Source organism: Dictyostelium purpureum (genome assembly GCF_000190715.1).
Source record: "Dictyostelium purpureum unplaced genomic scaffold DICPUscaffold_115, whole genome shotgun sequence".
Lineage (NCBI taxonomy): Eukaryota > Evosea > Eumycetozoa > Dictyosteliales > Dictyosteliaceae > Dictyostelium > Dictyostelium purpureum.
Window position 1 is genome coordinate 19,191 of NW_003519452.1, and position 21,046 is coordinate 40,236.

Consider the following 21,046-nt stretch of genomic DNA (forward strand, 5'->3'; position numbering starts at 1 on the left):
GAATAAAAATATGATATGGTTAGAATGTAAGTTTCTTCACGTATCGAGAACGAATATAGGTTATAACATCATCACTTTCGTAATACAAAAAATCTTAGATATTAATAATATTTTATTATTTTTTTTTTGGATCTTTAATAATTTTCCTCCAAAAAAAAAAAAAAATATAATCAATTTTTTTAAATTTTGAAGGTTAATATTTTTTTTTAAAAAAAACTATCATCAACTTAAATTAATAGTCGCAACGTATCAGCTATATCATCTAATCAATCTTGCTAAATCTAAAATATAAAAAAAAAACAACGATGGCCAACTTATAGCTTTTTATCGGTTTCTTTAAAGTTTAAGGAAACAAAAAAAATAAAAATGTATAAATAGTTTATTTTTTTATATTTTTATATTTTTTTTTTCAATTTTTAGTTTTATATATATACCAAAAAAAATGATAAAAAAAATTATTTTAGTTTTTACAATATTATTATTAATTAGTTTTGTTTTATCAGGTATGAGTACAGTTATATTATTTCGAAAAAGCAATTGCGGATGTGTATATTAATATTTATTTATATTTAAAAATTATATGTAGACAGTAGCAGTGGTGGTAGTAGTGCTAGTATCAGCAGTAGCAGTGGTTTTATTAGTAGTCCTATAATTAAAAAAGTAAAACTACCAGTTTCTGATCAATATGCTTACTTTTCAGAAAATATCTGTAGTTTAATAGTTGGTGTTTTAATAGAATATGATGGCCAATTGAGGGTTAGAACTTTAAATGGTTGGGAAAGCCCAGTAACATATTTAAACGAAACTATGGCATTATTCAATATTCCACATAGAGTACCAGTTGGTAGTAGCGTCTCGGTTTCATTTCAAGCTTTTGATGACTCTTTTAACCCACAAATGACATGGGACTTTGACAATTATGCCACTCTTAGTTGTGATCCAGTACCAAATAATCTCATAATGACTCCTAAACAAAATAAATGGCAATTAGTATATGATATATATAGAATGATGTACTGGATAAAGGCTTTTGAAGTTAATGAGCTTACCAAATCTCTCCCATATGATGCATTTACTTGTACCGTTCCACAGAATTTCCAATGCAGTTTCTCTGAATTTTTTAATGGTGCTAAAATTAAAAATTATTTGGCCCAGGTTATTATTATAACACCAGGACCATTCACTCCATTTAATGTTGTCATTAAGGATGCTTATGGAAGGGTATTACATTCAAGTGCTTTCGATGGAATTCAAGCTCCATTCAATCCATCTTTAGTAGTTGCAAGTTCACAAATGTATCCAGTGGCTGGTTCAACTGTAACAAAAAAAGAAATGGTAAATAGTGCAATGTACATTTTAAATATTTTAAACAAAAATAACATTTTAAATATTGCTTCCAATTCTGACTATATGGTACAAAATGCTATCTTTCCAACCTTTGGTACTATAGGTAATGGAACTTATATTGGCTTCACCCCAGGAGGTTTAGGTTTTGATTCTGCTACTTCACCAATTACATCACACATTCAAATTATTGATTCCCAAGGTGCAAAACGAGTAGGTGGTGACAGCTCTTTTAGTTTTATTGGTAAATTCTTTTTTATTAATATTTATACTCTTGGTTCTTTTTATTAATATTATTAATTTATTTATATTTAGAAAAAAATTATGATACTATTGCAGTATATTCATATTCTTTGGTAATGGAAAATGCTCATATTGGGGCAACATTAATTAATGCAGAGGTATATGCTTCGTTAAATCCCAACACATATATTTCAAATGAAAATACCATTTTTTATAAACAGGTAGATACCAGTTATCCATGGAGTTTTTCATATGGTACTATTAAATATCATAGGCTTTCAAGTTCATATATTGCATCACCATATAAGTCAGGTTCTAATTTAGAGGTTATTGTAATAAGGGCAAATCAAAGCCCCGATACATTCCCAAATTCTATTACAAATTATATTGAAGGTAAGTTTTAAATATTAATTTTTTCAAATATTTTACAAATTATTAATTTATAAAATTTTTATAATTTTAGATAAAACAAACCCCTTTGTAAAAAAAGTAGAGTTGGTTGGAGTTCTCAATGAAAAGGTAGTTTTAAGAGTTTATGCATCTGATTCTGGATCAGGTATTGCTTATATTGAAACTGCAGGTTCAAGAAGAACAAGTTCATCAGATTTAGTTTACGGTACTATTTTTGATGGTGTGTTTGAAACTATATTAAGTTTTGAATCTTACTATCTCGGAAGATCCCCATCTGTGACTGTTTGTGATAGAGCAGGTAATTGTCAAGATATCTACTATAATAAACCATTTTATAACATGGAGCTAGAAACTATCCCCCTTTTCCCATCATACAGTATGTAGTTATTTATAAAATTTCATAAACTATAATAGAGTTCTAATTCATATTTATTAAATTTATATAGAGTATGTTTTAGAAAATAATATTGACCCATTCGATTTCACATCATTCGAGTTTAAATATAATGATGTTGATGTCTCAAATGGTCCATTTAATAATACTTTATGCTTTAGAGTACCTAATGCCGATAAGAATATTATACCACGTTTTGTTCCACTATTCACACCTTTAAATCCTGAAAGAGTAGATCTTTTAAATGGTATACCAGGTGCATATGATCATACAAAAGGGTTGTATTGTATTAGCTTCCAGATTCCAGCTAGAATGTTCAGTGGTGAATTAGACTACTACCTTCTTTTCTCACCAAATGTCTATGGTTCATTCTTCCTTAAATCAACTATTGGTAATGCAGCACAGTTAAGAGTTTTCTCAAGCTTTGCAGATCAAATGCCACCAATTATTACAGAGTTTACTGCTTATCCATCAAATATAGTCGAGATAACTGAAAATTCAAATATTGGATGGAATATTAGAATCGAAGATTCACCAAATGGTTTCAAATCTGCCGAATTCAATATTACAAGTGACTTTGATTTAGAACCATATATTATTAGAATAACACCAGCCAATGCAATATCAGGTAATGAAAACAGCGGTACCTATCAATTAAGAATCCCAGTAACTGCTAGTACCTGTAGATCTCAAACTTTTAGAATTTCATCTGCTTCAATCACTGATACCCAAGGTCATTCATCAATATTACCATCCACTTCAAATGTTAATCCTTTATATAAATTCTTAACATCATCACAGTTATCATTGGCTATTACCTGTCCACAAGCTGCTGTCGATAATATTCCACCAGTTTTAACAAATTTCGCCTCATCAGCTAATACCATCGATGTCGGTACTCATAATGCTTTAAGAAGTTTAACTTTCACTTTCACTACATCTGATCCTGAATCTGGTATATCTTCAAGACACAACCCATACATCTTCTTAAATTCACCAACATTCACCACTGTTAAACAAGTTAGTAAATTAGTATCATATGCCATTGGTGTTGCAACATATTCATGCACAATTCAATTACCATACGGTTATGGTTCATACCAAGGTATTCTTGTTTCAGTCTACGGTATTGTTGATAATCAATTAAACATCAATGGTTATTCCACTACTGATCTCCAATCACTTGGTTTCCAAAGCACTATTAAAGTAACCTATTCAAACAATCCAGTACTCGATACCACCAGCGCCATTAACTCTACTGGTACATCATTAGAAATCTATGGTCACAAATTCGGTATTGACTCCACTAAAATTACTTTACAAGTCGATTATCAAAACGGTCAAGGTTGGAAAAACACACCACTTTCATTATTTTCAGGTATTGTAGTAATGACCAACAGCATCACACCAACATCCACACCATTTTATGTTCGTGTTATTGTCGACGGTATCACATCAAATTCACTTTTGGTTATACCATCCTTACCAGCATTACCATGTAGTTATGTCGTCGAACAAACTATTGTTTCTACTTGGATCAATTCAGAAATATATCCATTCCTTCAAGCATCAATTACTATTAAAAATACAGGAAATAAAGCATTAAAATTATTTAGTTTTAAAATGGATAATATAGATCAAATATGGGGTGTAGATACTGCAGGCAATAGATATACTTTACCATCATGGCATTCAACAATTAACGCATATGAACAATATACTTTTGGTTATATTATAAAAGGGACAACAGTTGGTGAGTTAAAAGATATTACATTGGAATGTTTAGTATAAACTATCATTTTAAAATAAATAAAAACAATAAAATTAATTTAATATATCATTATTTTTCTAATTTCTCTACAAATTCATTTTTAACAATGGTTTTTAAATCACCAAATAGTTCTTTTTTCTATTCATTTTAGTTTATTATAATTTTTTTATAAAAATATATTGTTGTATTAAAATATAACTAATAAAGATGATATGGGTATATACTAATAAAAAAAGATTAAATATTGATTTCTGGTACAAAATTAATAATCAATATAACTATTTTTAAGTAATTAAAACAATTTCTATAAATAAAACATTTTTTAATAATTGATATATATAAATATAAACATTACAACGAAAAAAAAAATTAATAATAGAATCAAAAGAAGGGTGAAAAAAAAGCATAATTAATAAAAAAAAAAATAAAGAAGAGAAAGAAAAAGAAGAAGAGGAAAAAGAAGAGAAAAGGTCGAAATTAACCAAAAAAAAAGAGTTTCCACATTAACTGTTGCTTATTTAATCCCATAAAATAAAACGTTTATTTTTTATTTTTATTTTATAAAATCTTTGTTAAATATATAATTGTTGTAATTGCAAAATTTGATAAATTTTCCACAGATTATGTAATCAATTCAATATTGTTAAAACTTATTAGTTCCGAATAACATATTTCTTTATCTGATATCCCATTTCGAGATTTACTTTGAATACTTTTAAAAAATTATTTTAGTACTAAATAAATTTAAAAAATAAATAATTATAATTAAACATACTTTTTTATTTTTCAATAATATCAGTATTGAGTCTTAATAAAATTTCAAGGTTTGCATTATTAATTATTGATTGACCTAATTGATTATTGCTTTTCATCTAAATCAAAAAAATTAATAAAAGTTATAAATTTAAAATATTAAAATATTAAAATAAATTTCTTACAGTTTCCACACGTTTATGAAATCTTAAAGATGCTTCCGTATATCTAAACCAATTAAAATTTTTTTGATCGGTTATTTTAAGTTCACCTTGGTTTTTTAATGAAGATAAAGGAATATAAAGAATCGTTTTAACTTTATATTTGAAGTTGAAAAGCTCCAACATATATTAACAATATTTATATCTTTTCCTCTAAAGTTAAATTAAAAAGATTAGATTAAAATTTTCAATGTTAAAATTAGAATATTAATAGGACTTACTTTTCATTAAATCTTTTAGATTCCATGCTTTTTTTTGAAATCTCATATCAAAATAGAAACTATACTTTCAATAAGATCATTATAAAAACTGTTGTTGATTTTTTTTATTAAAATTATTTCTAAAATAATAGGATATATTTGAAATTTAATAAAATTAATTTATACTTACATGTGTTTAATCTTTTGAACTCCAATTATTTGCAAAATTTTTGAAACATTTCAAAATCTTTAAATTGGCTTTGTAATTTTGAGAGTTATGTTTCAATAGGCTCCCTATTATCTTTTCGGTATTCTTCAGGACTTTTAAAAGTATTTGATTTGAGGTATTGTTCAACCAAAAAAAATTGGTCATCCTTTTTATTTTATTTTTTATTCTTTTTATTGATTATTGATGTAATCAATAAAAAATATAAAAAAAAGGATTTACAAATAATAATATATAAGAGTAATAATATATCAAAATAAAAATAAAAAAAAGTTGAAAAAATAGAATAAAAAAAAAAAAAAAAAGTTGATTTATAAATTTTTTTTATTGATTATTATAATATCTTATAAAATATTTTTTTGGGTTTATTAAAATAATAAAAAAAAAAATAAAAAAAAAATGGGTTTTGTTGGTTCAAACTACAACATAAGATATTATAACCCAAAAAAAAAAAAAAAAAAAAAAAAAGTTGATCAAATTTTTTTATTTTTTTTTTTTTTGGGTAATAAAATTTTTTTATTGATTATTATAATATCTTATAAAATATTTTTTTGGGTTTATTAAAATAATAAAAAAAAAAATAAAAAAAAATGGGTTTTGTTGGTTCAAACTACAACATAAGATATTATAACCCAAAAAATAAATATTTTTTTTTATTTTTTTTTTTTTTATTAAAATATATTTGTTACACCTGATGCCGATGTTCTTTAAATACTTCTTCATCTCTTGGCTCCACAATAAGTAATAAAATAGAGATATTAGTTATTTTTGACAATTAATTAAATATGAACCATTATTTAAATATTTGAATTGAATCATGATAGTTTCTTAAGGAACGATTAAAATAAAAAAATAAAATTATTTTATTATACTTTCCTAAAAGTTAACTAAAATTATAAAAACTATTATTATAAAATCTATAGTGGCTATATTAATTAAAAATTATTATTATAAATTTCAATAATGATGTTCGCCATCTTATTCCATTGTAGAAATTTCAAGAGTGGTAAATTTCATTTTTTTTAATTAAATTTTTTTTTTTTTCTTTTTTTTTTGTGGTGTGGGGGGAAATTTTTTTTTTTTTTTTTTCATTTTTATTTTATCAATACAAATAATTATATACATTTATTTTATTTATTATAATAGTCCATACAAATCCTATTATAATAAAAGCTATAATTTTTTATATAGATTAAATAATTACAACTAACACCATAATAATAATAATTTCAACATCCCCTTTCACACCTTTCTTTAAACAAACTACCTTAAAGAAAAAAATGGACGGTTATGTTGTTTTATTTTGTGCTATCATTATCACAGTAGCTCTTTCATTCTTATTTGGTATGGGTGCATATAATTATTATTTCAACAACAACTGCAACAATGGCAACAATGACAACATCTACTACAGCAATGGCAACTTCTACAAAAATGACAATGGCAATCATCACCCAAACCTATCACAACAATTTCCACAATACTCTGATTCAAATTCAATACAGATGGAATTGCAAAAAATGTTATTAAAACAACAAAAAGAACAACAACTAACGGAAAAACAAAAAGCAATTGCAGAATTGATACGTCTAAGAGAGTTAAAATTACAAAGATAATATGAACAACAGAAACAACAATTTAGTTCTGGAAGTGCACCATAATTCGAAGATACACCAACATATTATCAACAACCACCATATGCTCATCTCGTATCAGAAACTTCTCCATCACGTTATCAAAATGAATGTGATATGACATTATAACATCAAACATTTAATAATAATAGGGTTCTGAACATTCAACTAAAATAGAATTTCGAATAGATGAATAAAAGATAAAATATCCCCTGTCTTCAAGAACATCATTTACTATAGAAAAAATATGGAATAACTTGAAACTAGCGCACCAACCCCAACAACTCTTTGATGTCCAAATTATAATTATACTGTCGGTGTTACTCTTTATTATTATAAAAGGAAATATAGAATACTATTACAGAAAAGGCTTATCAACTCAAAGCTTAACCAATTTCAGTAAAATCTTTAGAAAAGATCATTAATCGTATTTAAATTACTTTGATAGTTCAATTTAAATAAGATTAAAAAATTAAATTAATTTAATTTTTGAAGGGTCACTCTATTTTATATAAAGGTAAAACATTTTTTCGAACATAAGGTTTCAAGAAATGGATTTACCTCCACCCTCTAATCAAATCAAAATTTCGAATTCTTGGTCTCTATTGCTATTATAGAGAATCTATCAAAAACTATGCTAAAGTAGCTCCAGTACCAAAGAAGGATTTTAAATTCAAATAGAAAAATATAGTTTTTTTATAAAGATTATACATTAATTAGATATTAAATAAAATTTTATAATTTAATTTTCTTTTTTTAAACTTTTAAAATTAAAACCAATCTATTACAATTAAAGTTTATAAAAATAAATAATAAACTATTTATCTTTAATATTTTTTATATTTTTATTTATATTTTAAAAAAAAAAAAAAAAAAGAAAAAAAAGATTTTCTTTTAATTTATTATAAGATATCCTTTTTTCAAATTAATATATCAAATTAAAAACTAATTTTTTTTTAAAAATTTAATTTCCATTGCATATATCAATGTATTTTAATCATTTTTTTTCCAAATAATCGGTAAAAGTCTAAACTATATAAGATATGAACTTGCTATTGTTATTGAATAAAGCTCATATAATTTATTTTGAGAATAACATAATTATTGAAAATTATATTGGGTTTTTTATAATAAATTTTTAATAAAAGTATTATTTAAAAAAATGAAATAATTATATAATTTTTTTATTAAAATTTTTAAAATATTAGATTATCTTTGTAAATTTTTTATTTTATAAAGAATAAAGTAATTAATAATAATAATCGTTGTTACTGTGTAATAATAGTATAAAGTAGTTAAGAAATTTTTTTTTTTTTTATTTTTTTTTTTTTTTTTTTATTTTTTTTTTTATTTTTTTTTATTTTATTTTATTTTATTTTATTTAATTTAATTTTATTTTATTTTATTTTATTTTATAAAAACTAAAATAAATTTTATTTTCTTAAAACAATACCCACCTCTCAATTTAATCCTATAAAAATAAATTATCAAATTATCAAATAAATTTAAAAAAAAAAAAAACATAGTATGGAAAAAAAAAATTTTAAAAATAATAAAAATGAAGAACTATTTTATAAAATATTCAAAAACAAGGTTATTAGAAATCATATCCTTTCGTTTTTTCCTAGGGAAAATGTGGGATGTAGTTACAATGACACCAAATCTTTAATAATAATGGTTCAGAATAAGAAATACTCAATGATCCTAGACAAGCTAAAAAGAAACCAAACAATTTTCATCGATCGAACTGGTTTAGAAAAGCTCCTAAAATCCCATATATTTAACCCCCACTTTTATGAATCTTTTCAATTACTGTGGCATAACTACAAAGAAATTTTAAAGAAGCTCAATCCCTTAGAAATGATCACCTCTCTACCCAACTCTGCAGAATTATTTAAATATATTTACAACTTTTATATAATAGAAAATAATGAATCTAAAATCAATAATGATTATAAACTTTGCGACATAATAGACTATATAATTGAAAATCATACTTTCAAAAAAAATAAAATTCATGAATACATTTTTGAATTAATTAATCAAAACAATAATAATAGTAATAACGATAATATATGCCCATCCATAATTGTAAATAATACAGAAATTCCATTATTTTCAAGTAAAAATTTCTTTTTAAAAAATTCAAACACTCCTTCAATTGATCAGTTAAATTTTATCAACCAATATTTAAAAATGGATATTAATGAATTAGTCAAAAAATATCTTTGCAATTTAACACACCTTCAAAAAAATACCATTTCAACAAAGCATATCCAATCAAAAGAAACAATGGAAATAATTAGAAAAATGGCTTTGTTTGGTGACTTTCAAATAGAAACCTTCAAAAATGGAACAAATCATTATATAGATAATTTTAATTTTGTTTTTTTGTTCCTCCTCTCTAGAATCAACGATAATAAGACTATTAACCTGAAAGAATTTAAATCTTATTTAATCGAAAAGCAAAATACCATTAATAGTGTTGGTTCGTTGATTAAAGCAGTTCAGGAATTCAACATCCCTCAAACGGATGAAGAACTTATATATTACTTTGACATCCATTTAGTTCATCACTATTTGAATGAAAACAACATCCAAAAGATTGAAGACCTTTTAAGAGAAAACTTTACCTTTAGCAAATTCCAAGTCGAAGAGAATAACCATGGTGGCCATATATATTATGAAATCAAAGATAGAATAATATCTTTTATATTTTACTTTTCATTAGAAAAACGTTCAATTGATGCATTTAACTTATACTCCCAAATAAAGAAAATATTTCCTCAACCCCTTTCAGATACACCCAGCCACAAATTTATTTTTAACAGTGAATTTCAAACTAGTTTTAGATTAATTACAACCCATGACTTAGAAAAAGAGAAGGAACTATTAAATAACTATTTCAACCTTATATTAACCGAAGAATCTATAAACCTTTTACCTGTAGGACTAAAAGAAATAATACCAAAGATAGTTTTAAGTGAAGATGCTTCCCAGTTAGAATATATTATTAAAAATTTTGCACCCATTAGAGAAGAATATCTTTTATTACTTTTAGAAGGTACAGACAGAATAAAAATGATTGAAGGTCATTTTAAATCTGTAAATGGGGGTGGGAATTATTTAGAACTAAAGAAGATGGATCTTTATTTTGAAAACTATACCAATTCACAATCAAATAATCAAGCAATTAATAGAGATGTGGAAAAAAGGTTATTGTTGGAGATTTCTATTAATAAAGAAGAACAGTATGGCAAATTTTTAAACTATTTATTCAATTTATGTAAAAATAAACCCCTAAGCATCCTTCAGGAATATACTGTATCTCTCCTTAAAGCCGCAAAAAGATTAGACTTATCATCATCGATACAACTATTTAACGATTTAGATCAAAACCTATTAAATTACTTTTCAAACAGCCACAGAGAACAATATAAAGATAATTTTTCAAAACCACCCCTTTATAAATCAAACTTTTTAATAAAACACTTACTCTTTTCAATAGCTAATAAAGAAACTACCTCAATAAATAAAATACTATCAGCAGTAAATAACAAACCAATGGAAATATCACCAGAAATCATTAAAAAAGACACCTTTGAAATAATCAAGCATCTTTCTTGCAACAGATACATTATAAATTTTAATTTACAATCCATTTTAGATTATATGGTAAAAAATATGAATCCTCCAAAAGAAGTCGTTTTCAATTTAATCCCACAAGAATCATGTGACCTTATGATTAAATATAAAGACCATTTTTATGAAACCATTAAACTCCACTATCAATTCGAAGGTTTAAAGAAAGAGGATGAAAGAACCTACAACATTGGAGACCTTACTGTTTTGATTAATTTAGTAAATACACTTTATAATGGACAAATTGAAAACCAAGAAAACAATGACCAAAATAACAATCAGCAAAACAATAATGATCAAAACAATAATGACCAAAATAATAATGACCAAAACAACAATGACCAAAATAATAGAACCAATGAGTTTGATAAGAAAATAATAACAAGTAAAGAAATTCAAAACATAAAAGGTATTGGAGAATTATATTTAGCTTTTTTATATGGCTATTATAATGCAATGATAAAATACGTTAAAACAATTCAACCAATCACTGTAAACTATCTTTCAAATGATTTATTTTCAAGGTCAATGTCAACAGAATGGTTTCATAAACTTTATGATCCAATTATCAAAACCAATTTAAAGCCAGAAACACATGGAATTCTATCATTTTTATCAAATAACAATACAGAAATTTTCGAATTTATTTGGAACAATCATATTAATAATATAGCAAGAAAGAGTTTATTTTTGTCACTTTTTAAATCAAAATTAGATAACTATATGTATTACGGCGGAAACTCTTACATCTGGTTAATGGAATACATGATTAAAGAAAAAAAAGAATTTATTGAATCTCTTACACTTACTGAACAAGAACTAAAAGAAATTCATCAAAACACTTTAATCTATGGAACAATCTCAATTTTTAAAAAAATAAAATCATTATTCAGCTCCTATAGTTTCAAAGCAGATGAAGGAATACTCTTATCAATTATTAAAAGCACCAATCGTTACTATTGTTGCGATGTGATTGAATATTTAATTAAAAACGATTTAATTTTAAATTCAAATATTTTAATGGATGATAAAAAACTTTCAAAATCAACATTTATTTTAAACCATACCATTTTAAAAAACAAATAAAACTAATAAATAAAGAAAACTAAAAATAAAAAAATACTATTTTTCTTAAAAAAAATTATTTTTATAAATTTTTTATTTTTATAAATCTTTTATTTTTATATTTTATAATTTAATTATTTATTATTTATTAAATAATTAACAAATACCTTAATTATTATTAATAGTATTATTATTATTATTATTATTAATATTATTTATTTAATATTATATAAAGTATGATATAAAATTTTATCCTCTTTTCTTATGATGAATAAGAAATTTTCTTTGATTCAATATTCAAAATCTTCTTCATAACTTCATACACACAAAAACTAATACTAATAGCTGGGATAACCTTGAGATAACATGGGATCATACCATTATATAAACCTAAAACACCCTCATCCTTTATAATTTTTCTAAATGCATCTAAAGTGCCCTTGTAATAAGCTTCTTTACCACCAATACCTTGAACTTGTAAACGTCTTCTAATTAAATCGATTGGATAAGTTAATGTTTGAGCTGTAGCACCTGAAACTGCACCAAAACTTAAACTTTGTAAAACTGTTGGAGTTGAATCTCTTGGAATAAAATATTTCTTTAAATTTTCATAAGTCGTAAAATTAATAGCTACATAAGGTGCAACACCCTAATAATAATAATAATAATATAAATATGAATATGAAAATACATTAATATAATTATAATTTATATTAATAAATAATATAGACATTATATAACTTACCAATGCTGATGCGAATAAACCTTTATATAAACCTGCAACACCTTCTTCCTTAATAATAACTTTACATGTATCTGAAATACCACTATATTTACTAGCGAAAACTTGGACAGTCAATCTCGATCTAATTAAATCCAATGGATAGGTACAAAGCAATGAAGTAACACCTGCAGCACCACCAACAAATAAATTTTGATAAGCACTTAAATGTGCTTCACCTTCTTTTAATAAAAACTAAAAGTAAAAAAGTAATATTAAAAATTAGAATAAAATAATAATATAATAAAAATCTATTGTGTACCTACCTTTTTATATTTTTCATAGGATAAAAATTGAATTGCTGAATATGGAGCAATTCTAACAACATTTGTACCATTACCTTTAAAGAGACCAGCAAAACCTTCAGTCTTGTACATATTATGTAATGATGAAATAACGCCAGTTTTATATTTTGGTGCTTCTCTTTCTAAATTCATATATCCAACTTGATTAAGAATCTTTAATCTTTCTAATGGTGAGGTACAAGTTCTTGAAACTGCACCAGCAACACCACCTGATAATAATAACTTCCATGATGGTACATCTAGTGGTGCATGAATAATTGGTTTGCTGCTGTACTGTAACCAAAATTCCGCAATATCTTTAATTTCGTGTGATGAACTATCACCAACAACTTTATAAAATTCATCCCATTCGATTTTATGATTTCTGTTTGAATCTGCAAGCTCCATCATCTTTATAATTTGGTCCTATAAAATTATTATTGTTATAAATAAAGAAAAAAACTGTTAGTCTCTTTTGGATTCTATTGTATTATTGTTATTGATTTTATTGTTATTGAACTTACATCTTTAATATCAATATTGGCATGAACTTTAAAACCTTTTTTTAATTCACTTTTATTTAATGATCCATCTTTGTCTTCATCAAATTTATTAAACCATTCTTTTAATTTTACTTCTTTATCTTTAATATCTATATTATTATTATTATTATTATTATTATTACTATTATTATTTGATGCCATTTTATGATTGTTTGTTCATTAAATTTATACGCTGATATGAACCTAAAACTCTCTAATAATACTCTTGTCTATTCCTCTTATATATGTTGGTTATTTGTTTTTACAATTTATTCTCTGTAATTTCTTTAAAACTCTACAATTCTTCGTTCTGTGTGTATTGAAAGTTTTAACTTTTTCTTTTTAAAAAATAAAAAAAAACACAAATATATATATACTATAAAGATATATGAACTCTATTATTACTGGTGGTATTAATGATAATGATGTTGATGATGAAGAATTTTGTCAGATGAGACTTATCGGAGAATTTTAAAAAAAAATAAAATAAAAAATAAAAAACTTTATCGTTTTGGTTTTAAAAAAATTTTGAAAAAAAAAAAATTAAAAAATAAAAAAAAAATTGCACAAATTAAAAAAAAAAAATAACAAAAAATAAAAAATAAAAAATAAAAAAAAAAGAGATAAATAAAAAAAGAGATAAATAAAAAAAAAATGAAAAATGCAATTATAATATTTTTAAAATAGATTTATCTTTAATCTAGGTATTATAACAAAAAAATAGATTTAAAAACAAAAAAAAAAAAAAAAAATATAAAAATAATAAAAAAAAATAATTTGATAAATTATTTATTTAAAATTTTAAATTAATTGATAATTGCAAAAAAAAAAAAAATAAAAAAAAAAAAAAAAAATAAAAAAATTAATTCAAATAATTCCAATTTAAACTAATTAATTAATTTATTAGTTCACTAAGACATAATTAAAATGAAATAAATAATTGGTAATGGTTTTGGAAGGATATACGTCAAAAAAGTAATATTAGTTATCATATTTATTTTTTGGGAAAAAAAATAAAAAAGTTTTTTTTTTATAATTTAGTCTTATTATTGTGCATATCTCAAACTTTAAAGTAATATAATCAAATAACAAACAATGAATAAAATTAAAAGCTATCAAATATATAATAATAATTTAATTAAATTTTATTTATCATAAATATTTTTTTATTTAATTTTGTGTGTGTGGGTGAAAAAACACTTAACTTCACTGTTTTTTTTTTGAGAAAAAAATTACAATAACAAAAAAATAAATAATAAAAAAAATATGAAGCATTTTTGTAAATTCAATTAAAATAAAGTTAAAGTTTTTAATTATAATTTGTTCCAAAAATTAAAATAATAATTTTGTTTTGCAAATTACAAAAATGTTTCACATATTTTTTTTTTTTTTAATTTTTTTTTTTTTTAGAATAATGTTTCATTTTAACAATTGGTAAATCTATTTTTATAAAATTGATCAATAATTTTAAATTCTTATAGTTTAATATGCACAAAGTTTCGGTTTTTTATAAATCATAGAAAAAAAATTAATTTTTTTTTGAAAAATAAAATGAAAAAATCATTTTTTATTGGAGTTTTTTTACGTAGTTTTTACATAACTCCAAACTATAACATAAAAATATTTTTTATGAATTTTTTTTTTAAATTTTTTTTTTTTTTTTACGGCCCAGCTTTTAATTTTTTTTTTGTATACAAAAAAGTTTTTCTCTCTTTTCGCTCTTTTCGTATACAGTTAAAACAAAATGGTTGGGTCAACATATATATTTTTGTTTTTTGTTTTTTTTATTATTTAAATAAATTAAAGCCAAGTAAATATGAATGAAAAAAATAGTTTTGGTAGAATAAATAAAAAGGAAAACAATAATAATAAAAAAAATAAAAATAATAAAAAAACAAATAAAAACAAATACACATAAAAAAAAAAAAAAGAAATAAAATTTTAAAATAAATAAATAATAGATCAACAACAGGATTAAAATAATTATAGGTTGATGATATACAACAGGGAAATAGAATTATTTTAGCAAAATATATTACATGTTTAAAAAAAATAAAATTACGACTTTAACGACAAAACAGAGGATTAGGTTATTCATTTTTTTTTATTATTTAATAACGAAAATCAAACAAACAAACAAACAACAAAAGCAACCAGATATTTTAGATAGGACTACCAAAACTATTCATCATTATTACGCGCTTGGTTTTATTTATCAAATTTGTTTTTAGATTTTTATTTTATTTTATTTTATTTTATTTTATTTATTATCATCATACTAATTTATTATTTGTTTTCTTATCAATAATAGAACACTACCACCGAAAACGTTCAATTAGCTAAAGTAACCGAAGTTCTCTGCAGAACTGGTTCACGTGGTGCCGTCACCCAAGTCCGTAAGTGTTCACAACAAAAAAAAAAAAAAAAAAAAAACCCAAACAAAAAAAATAATATACTTACTTTTATATCTCTTTTTATTTAAAACCAATAGGTGTTGAATTCTTAGGTACCGAAAAAGGTAAAGAAAGAACTTTATTAAGAAACGTTAAAGGTCCAGTCAGAAAAGTATGTATATCAATACACAGAGACATCCAAATTTAAAATCCATATTAATAATTCTTTTTTTTTTTTTCTTTTCTTTTCTTTAGGACGATATCTTATGTCTCCTCGAAACTGAACGTGAAGCCCGTAGACTCCGTTAAATTGTTTTGTTATTTCAACTTTATATAAATAATAAATAAATACGTTGTTTAAAAAAAAAAAAAAAATAATTAAATAGAATTTTTTTAAAAAATAATCATAAAAGTTTTTTTCCCCAACAATTTTTTCTTTTTTTCTTTTTTTCTTTTTTTTTTTTTCTGTTAATATTATAATGTGGCTAAATAAAAATATTATAACAAAAAATAAAAATATTTTAAAAATTAAAAAATTATTTATTTATTTTGTTAAACCATGTTTGATTTCATAGGCAATAACTGTTTCTAAAGATTGGTGATGGAATTTAACGCTAAATGTTCTTTTTTCATCCATTTCATTTTGTGGGTGGTTGATATCTAATTTATCTTGATTGGTTAAATAAAATTCGACTTCGATATCAGCATTAAAATCTTTATTAATACCATTGTATACCCAATTAGAAACTTGTTTATTGATTGGATGTTGGTCAACAAATTCTTTTAAATCTTTGCCTTCACCAATGACCATTTCAAAGTGTTCAAGACCATCTTTTGTATTTGAGTTTTTTGGCATTGGTAATTCGACTAATGGAATTAACTTTTTGATTAATGGGTTACCGCTATATGAAAATTCAATTGGTTTGTTTAATTTATATGTTGAAATTGGTCTACCGTTGACATTGGCTTCAATTAAATTGACACCCAATTCACCTAATTGCTTTTTCTTTTCTTCATAGTTTTCTTTAGTACTGACACCTATAGATATATAATTAGTATGGTGATAATTGGATATTGCTTATCTATTTATAATATGGTAATATTACATACGATAACAAACATGGTCAATTTCCCAATCGATTAATTCTTGTTCTTTAAAACCACCACATCCAATTAAATGATTAAATACAATATTTAAAAATTTATCATAATCACCAATAACTTTTTTTATTTCCATTTTTATTTATTATTTATAATTATTATTTATAGCAACACACCAATTAGATTTGGAAAATGAAATGATGTATTTAATTTTTTATTTATAAACCCCACCAAAAATTAATAAAAAAAAAAAAAAAAAAAAAATTTAAACGAAAAAAAAAAAAAATCAAATATTTTTATTTTTAAAATTCATTCTCGAAACAGAATAAGAACCAATACCAAATTAAACAATCAAGTTAATTTATAGTAAAATCATGATATTTTAAAACTTCTTAACACTTCTTTAAACTCGTTTTTTTTATATAATTTAATAAATTAAAAAAAATAAAAAATAAAAAAAAAATAAAAAAAAAAATTAAAATTTTTATTTTTTATTTTTTTATTTTTTTTTTTCAAATTTTATAAAATACTTTTTTTTCATTTTGTTTTCATTTCATTAAATTATAAATTAAAACTTTAAACAACTGTATAAAAATGATTAGAAATTTAAATAAATTAGCAAGATCAGTATCAAGATCAAGAGTATCACCAAGATCATTGGTTTCAAATAGTAATTTTAATAAAGGATTAATAGCATCATCAACTAAATCATTTAATAATATAAATAATAGTAATATAAATAAAAGATTCTATTCAGAGACTAAAGAAAAGTTATATCAAGAGTTATTAAAAGGTGAAAATGAAAACGAAAAGAAACAAAGTATTTTTATTCAAACTGAAACTACACCAAATCCAGATAGTTTAAAATTTATACCAGGTGTTGAAGTTTTATCAGATGGTCAAATTATGGATTTCCCAGACTTTAAATCATCACAAGTTTCACCATTAGCAAATTCACTCTTTAAAATCGAGGGTGTTAATAGAGTTTTCTTTAGTTCAGATTTCATTTCAGTTAATAAATATCCAGAGCAAGATTGGGCTGCATTAAAACCTGGTAAGAATTATAATAATAATAGTTCATTGGTTTTAAAAATAATAGAAATTATGTGTATTAATATTTTTATTATATATAGAAATTTATGGAGCAATAATTGATTTTTATAATTCAGGATCACCAATTTTAAGTGAACATAGCAGCGATATAAATACAGATACTACAATTTTACCAGAGGATAGTGAAGTAGTTGCAATGATTAAAGAATTAATTGAAACTAGAATTAGACCAACCGTATTAGAAGATGGTGGTAATATTAAATATATGGGTTTTGCAGATGGTATTGTTTTAGTACAATTACAAGGCACATGTTCATCATGTTCAAGTAGTCAAGCAACACTCAAAGGTGGCATTGAAAGAATGTTAATGCATTGGATTGCTGAAGTAAAAGGTGTAGTTGCTATTTCTGATGACGAATTAAATGAATTAAATTTAGAATATTTTAAAACTGTAGATAATGATATCGAAAAGAATGGTAATGGTGAAAAAAAAGATAATTAAATAAAGTATATTAAAAAAAAAACAATCATTTTTATTATATATTTATTTATTTATTTATTTATGTTTGTTTTTATTTTTTAAATAAAATTAAAGAGTTTTGTGGTATTTGATTGTTTTCTCTAGAGAAATAATCATAACCTAATTTTAGGTTTTGGTGATTTCTTTGATCTAAAGGAATGTCGAGTTGGTTGAGAGCTAATGTGGCAGAGGATGGAATAACAGGTAAGAGGAGTAATGAGGCAATACGGATCATTTCTAATGCAATGTACATAATAGTGTTTAAACGAACTGGGTCTGCATTTGGACGATTTGGTTTGGGTGCTAATGTCCATGGTTTTTGTTCTTGAATATAGCCGTTGCAGTCGTAGAGGAATGCTAGAATTTCGTAAATACCATTTTTGAAATCACCTTTATCGAAATTGACAGTTGCTCCATTAATTAATTTTTTACAATGGTTTAAAAGTTGAATATCTTTTTCAGTGAGTAATGTTGAGGATTCATCAAGATTAACTGATTTTGGCCAATGACCTGATGGATGGAGTGGTTTGCCTGTGCATCTTGATAAAAGATTACCATAAGTATCTGCTAAATCTGCTTTTAAACGAACTGAAATTTCGTGATCTGACCAATCGCCATCATCTTCTAAACCACCACCCTTAAGTAAAAAGTATCTGATGACCTCTAAACCATAGTTTTGAATACTTTCGAATGGGTCTACAACATTACCACGTGATTTTGACATTTTTTCTCTATTTACAGTCCAATGGGCATGACAAAGAACACCTTTTTGAACAGGATATTCGGCAGCCATTAAAAAACTTGGCCAATATAGACAGTGGAATTTAATGATATCTTTACCAATGATGTGATGAGTATTGGACCAATAGGATGATGGATCATTTGGGTCAACTTTTGGATAGCCAGTAACAGTTAAATAGTTTGTGAGTGCATCTAACCAAACATAAATAGTTTGACTAGGGTCATTTGGTACAGGAATACCCCATGTAATACGTGAAGATGGTCTTGAGATGGAGAGATCTCTAACACCTTGAGAAATCATTGCCAATAGTTGTTTGGTATGTGTGGCTGGAAATATTGGATTTAAGTCTTGAATCCAGTTTTCAACTTTTGATGCAAATTCTGATAATTTAAACATATAGTTTTCTTCTTCAACCCAAGTAACCTCATGACCAGACTCTTTACTTACCATGCACTTTTTACTGACTGGATTATTTGGGGTTATTGGTGACATACCTTCCATAACCTGATCGTCTGTTAAGAAAGATTCATCTGAAGTACAGTACCATCCTTTATATACACCTTTATAAATATATCCCTTTTCTAATAATCTATTCCACATTGCTGTAACAGCATCTCTGTGTCTTGGTTCAGTAGTTCTAATAAAATCATCATATTGAATCTCTGATAACTTGAATAATTCTTTAAATCTATTTGAGATGCTATCACAATAATCAATAGTTTTTAAACCTTTCTTTTTTGCTGCTTCATCCACTTTCATACCATGTTCATCTGTACCTGTCATAAAGCTATATATATAAGAAAAATTAAATAAATAGAATTAATATTAATAGTTCCAACAAAATTTTGGGTAATAGTATATATTAAAATTATAAAACATACTATGTATCATTTCCTTTAAATCTATTCCATCTTGCAAATGCATCACCTAACAAAGCTGTATATAAATGACCAATGTGTGGTGGTCCATTGACATAAAAAATTGGTGTGGTAATTAATATTTTTTTTTTATTGATTGCATTTGTAGTGGTGGTACAGTAATATTTATTATTAATTTTATTTAACAAACTTTTATTATTTCTTATATAATTTGTTAATTTAAACATTACTGATTAAAATATATAAACAGAAATTGTTTTAATTAAAACAATATCTCTATTAATTAAATAATAATTTCGTAAAAGAATGTAATGAAAAGAAATGCATTTTTTTTTTAATAAATTTATTAAAAAAATATTTTTTTTTTATTTTTTTTAATTTTTTAATTTTTTTTTAATTTTTAAATTTTATTTGATCACAATTACATTATTCATTTAAATTGTTAAAAAAGGAAAAAAATAAAAAATAAAAAAATCAAACTTTTAGTTAAATGTTGTTTTTTATTTGATTTTTATTGTAAAATAGAATATATTATTATATAATTAATTTCAGTTTTTATATGTTTTAATAATGTTATATTAATTGAAACATATATTGTTTGTTATTGTTATTGTTATTGTTATTGTTATTGTTGATCTTATAATTATGTTAGTGTATCTTTTTATAGATTTATTTTAATTTTCGCAATAATCAAAATTTTATTATTTTTTTAAAATATTTTTTTTTTTATTTTTTTTATTTTTTAAAATAACGAATCTTTTTTTTTATTTTTTATTTTTCATATTATTTTTTTTTATTAATAACTCCAACTTATTAGCAAATTATTTAAATAATAGAAATAATAAAAA

The 21,046-nt window shown here is 23.6% G+C and overlaps 10 protein-coding genes across 10 annotated transcripts; 6 read left to right on the forward strand and 4 right to left on the reverse strand.

Moving 5' to 3' along the window:
• Positions 1 to 10: 10 nt before the first annotated feature.
• DICPUDRAFT_78730 (uncharacterized protein) lies at positions 11 to 4,183 on the forward strand (the record flags this gene model as incomplete). The annotated part of the gene is made up of 5 exons (XM_003287830.1): positions 11 to 26; positions 587 to 1,588; positions 1,660 to 1,980; positions 2,051 to 2,374; positions 2,445 to 4,183. 5 exons carry the CDS (start codon positions 11 to 13, stop codon positions 4,181 to 4,183), a joined length of 3,402 nt encoding a protein of 1,133 aa, XP_003287878.1.
• A 1,350-nt stretch (positions 4,184 to 5,533) lies between these two features.
• Positions 5,534 to 5,710, reverse strand: DICPUDRAFT_152065 (uncharacterized protein; the record flags this gene model as incomplete). The annotated part of the gene is made up of 1 exon (XM_003287847.1): positions 5,534 to 5,710. One exon carries the CDS (start codon positions 5,708 to 5,710, stop codon positions 5,534 to 5,536), a length of 177 nt encoding a protein of 58 aa, XP_003287895.1.
• A 1,133-nt stretch (positions 5,711 to 6,843) lies between these two features.
• Positions 6,844 to 7,179, forward strand: DICPUDRAFT_152066 (uncharacterized protein; the record flags this gene model as incomplete). The annotated part of the gene is made up of 1 exon (XM_003287831.1): positions 6,844 to 7,179. The coding sequence occupies one exon, from the start codon at positions 6,844 to 6,846 to the stop codon at positions 7,177 to 7,179; it is 336 nt and encodes a 111-aa protein (XP_003287879.1).
• Positions 7,180 to 9,507: 2,328 nt separating this feature from the next.
• Positions 9,508 to 10,465, forward strand: DICPUDRAFT_152067 (uncharacterized protein; the record flags this gene model as incomplete). The annotated part of the gene is made up of 2 exons (XM_003287832.1): positions 9,508 to 10,302; positions 10,442 to 10,465. The coding sequence occupies 2 exons, from the start codon at positions 9,508 to 9,510 to the stop codon at positions 10,463 to 10,465; spliced, it is 819 nt and encodes a 272-aa protein (XP_003287880.1).
• A 416-nt stretch (positions 10,466 to 10,881) lies between these two features.
• Positions 10,882 to 11,925, forward strand: DICPUDRAFT_152068 (uncharacterized protein; the record flags this gene model as incomplete). The annotated part of the gene is made up of 1 exon (XM_003287833.1): positions 10,882 to 11,925. One exon carries the CDS (start codon positions 10,882 to 10,884, stop codon positions 11,923 to 11,925), a length of 1,044 nt encoding a protein of 347 aa, XP_003287881.1.
• Positions 11,926 to 12,166: 241 nt separating this feature from the next.
• Positions 12,167 to 13,673, reverse strand: DICPUDRAFT_152069 (uncharacterized protein; the record flags this gene model as incomplete). The annotated part of the gene is made up of 4 exons (XM_003287848.1): positions 12,167 to 12,553; positions 12,650 to 12,880; positions 12,952 to 13,395; positions 13,494 to 13,673. 4 exons carry the CDS (start codon positions 13,671 to 13,673, stop codon positions 12,167 to 12,169), a joined length of 1,242 nt encoding a protein of 413 aa, XP_003287896.1.
• A 1,570-nt stretch (positions 13,674 to 15,243) lies between these two features.
• Positions 15,244 to 16,299, forward strand: DICPUDRAFT_47614 (uncharacterized protein). Its single transcript, XM_003287834.1, has 4 exons — positions 15,244 to 15,258; positions 15,823 to 15,907; positions 16,003 to 16,076; positions 16,160 to 16,299. Exons 1-4 carry the CDS (start codon positions 15,256 to 15,258, stop codon positions 16,211 to 16,213), a joined length of 216 nt encoding a protein of 71 aa, XP_003287882.1. The 5' UTR covers positions 15,244 to 15,255; the 3' UTR covers positions 16,214 to 16,299.
• A 149-nt stretch (positions 16,300 to 16,448) lies between these two features.
• Positions 16,449 to 17,141, reverse strand: DICPUDRAFT_87798 (uncharacterized protein; the record flags this gene model as incomplete). Its single annotated transcript, XM_003287849.1, has 2 exons — positions 16,449 to 16,942; positions 17,015 to 17,141. The coding sequence occupies 2 exons, from the start codon at positions 17,139 to 17,141 to the stop codon at positions 16,449 to 16,451; spliced, it is 621 nt and encodes a 206-aa protein (XP_003287897.1).
• A 677-nt stretch (positions 17,142 to 17,818) lies between these two features.
• Positions 17,819 to 18,506, forward strand: DICPUDRAFT_20344 (uncharacterized protein; the record flags this gene model as incomplete). The annotated part of the gene is made up of 2 exons (XM_003287835.1): positions 17,819 to 18,059; positions 18,139 to 18,506. Coding segments are annotated over 2 exons (609 nt in total), but the record flags the coding sequence as incomplete, so codon positions are not given.
• Positions 18,507 to 18,630: 124 nt separating this feature from the next.
• Positions 18,631 to 20,425, reverse strand: DICPUDRAFT_152073 (uncharacterized protein; the record flags this gene model as incomplete). The annotated part of the gene is made up of 2 exons (XM_003287850.1): positions 18,631 to 20,107; positions 20,202 to 20,425. 2 exons carry the CDS (start codon positions 20,423 to 20,425, stop codon positions 18,631 to 18,633), a joined length of 1,701 nt encoding a protein of 566 aa, XP_003287898.1.
• Positions 20,426 to 21,046: the final 621 nt, after the last annotated feature.

What these genes read in the sequence shown, in the direction of transcription:
- DICPUDRAFT_47614 (XM_003287834.1), top strand. An exon ending in TGGTGCCGTCACCCAAGTCC is followed by an intron (nt 15,908 to 16,002) that starts GTAAGTGTTCAC and finishes TAAAACCAATAG; the next exon opens with GTGTTGAATTCTTAGGTACC. An exon ending in TTAAAGGTCCAGTCAGAAAA is followed by an intron (nt 16,077 to 16,159) that starts GTATGTATATCA and finishes TCTTTTCTTTAG; the next exon opens with GACGATATCTTATGTCTCCT.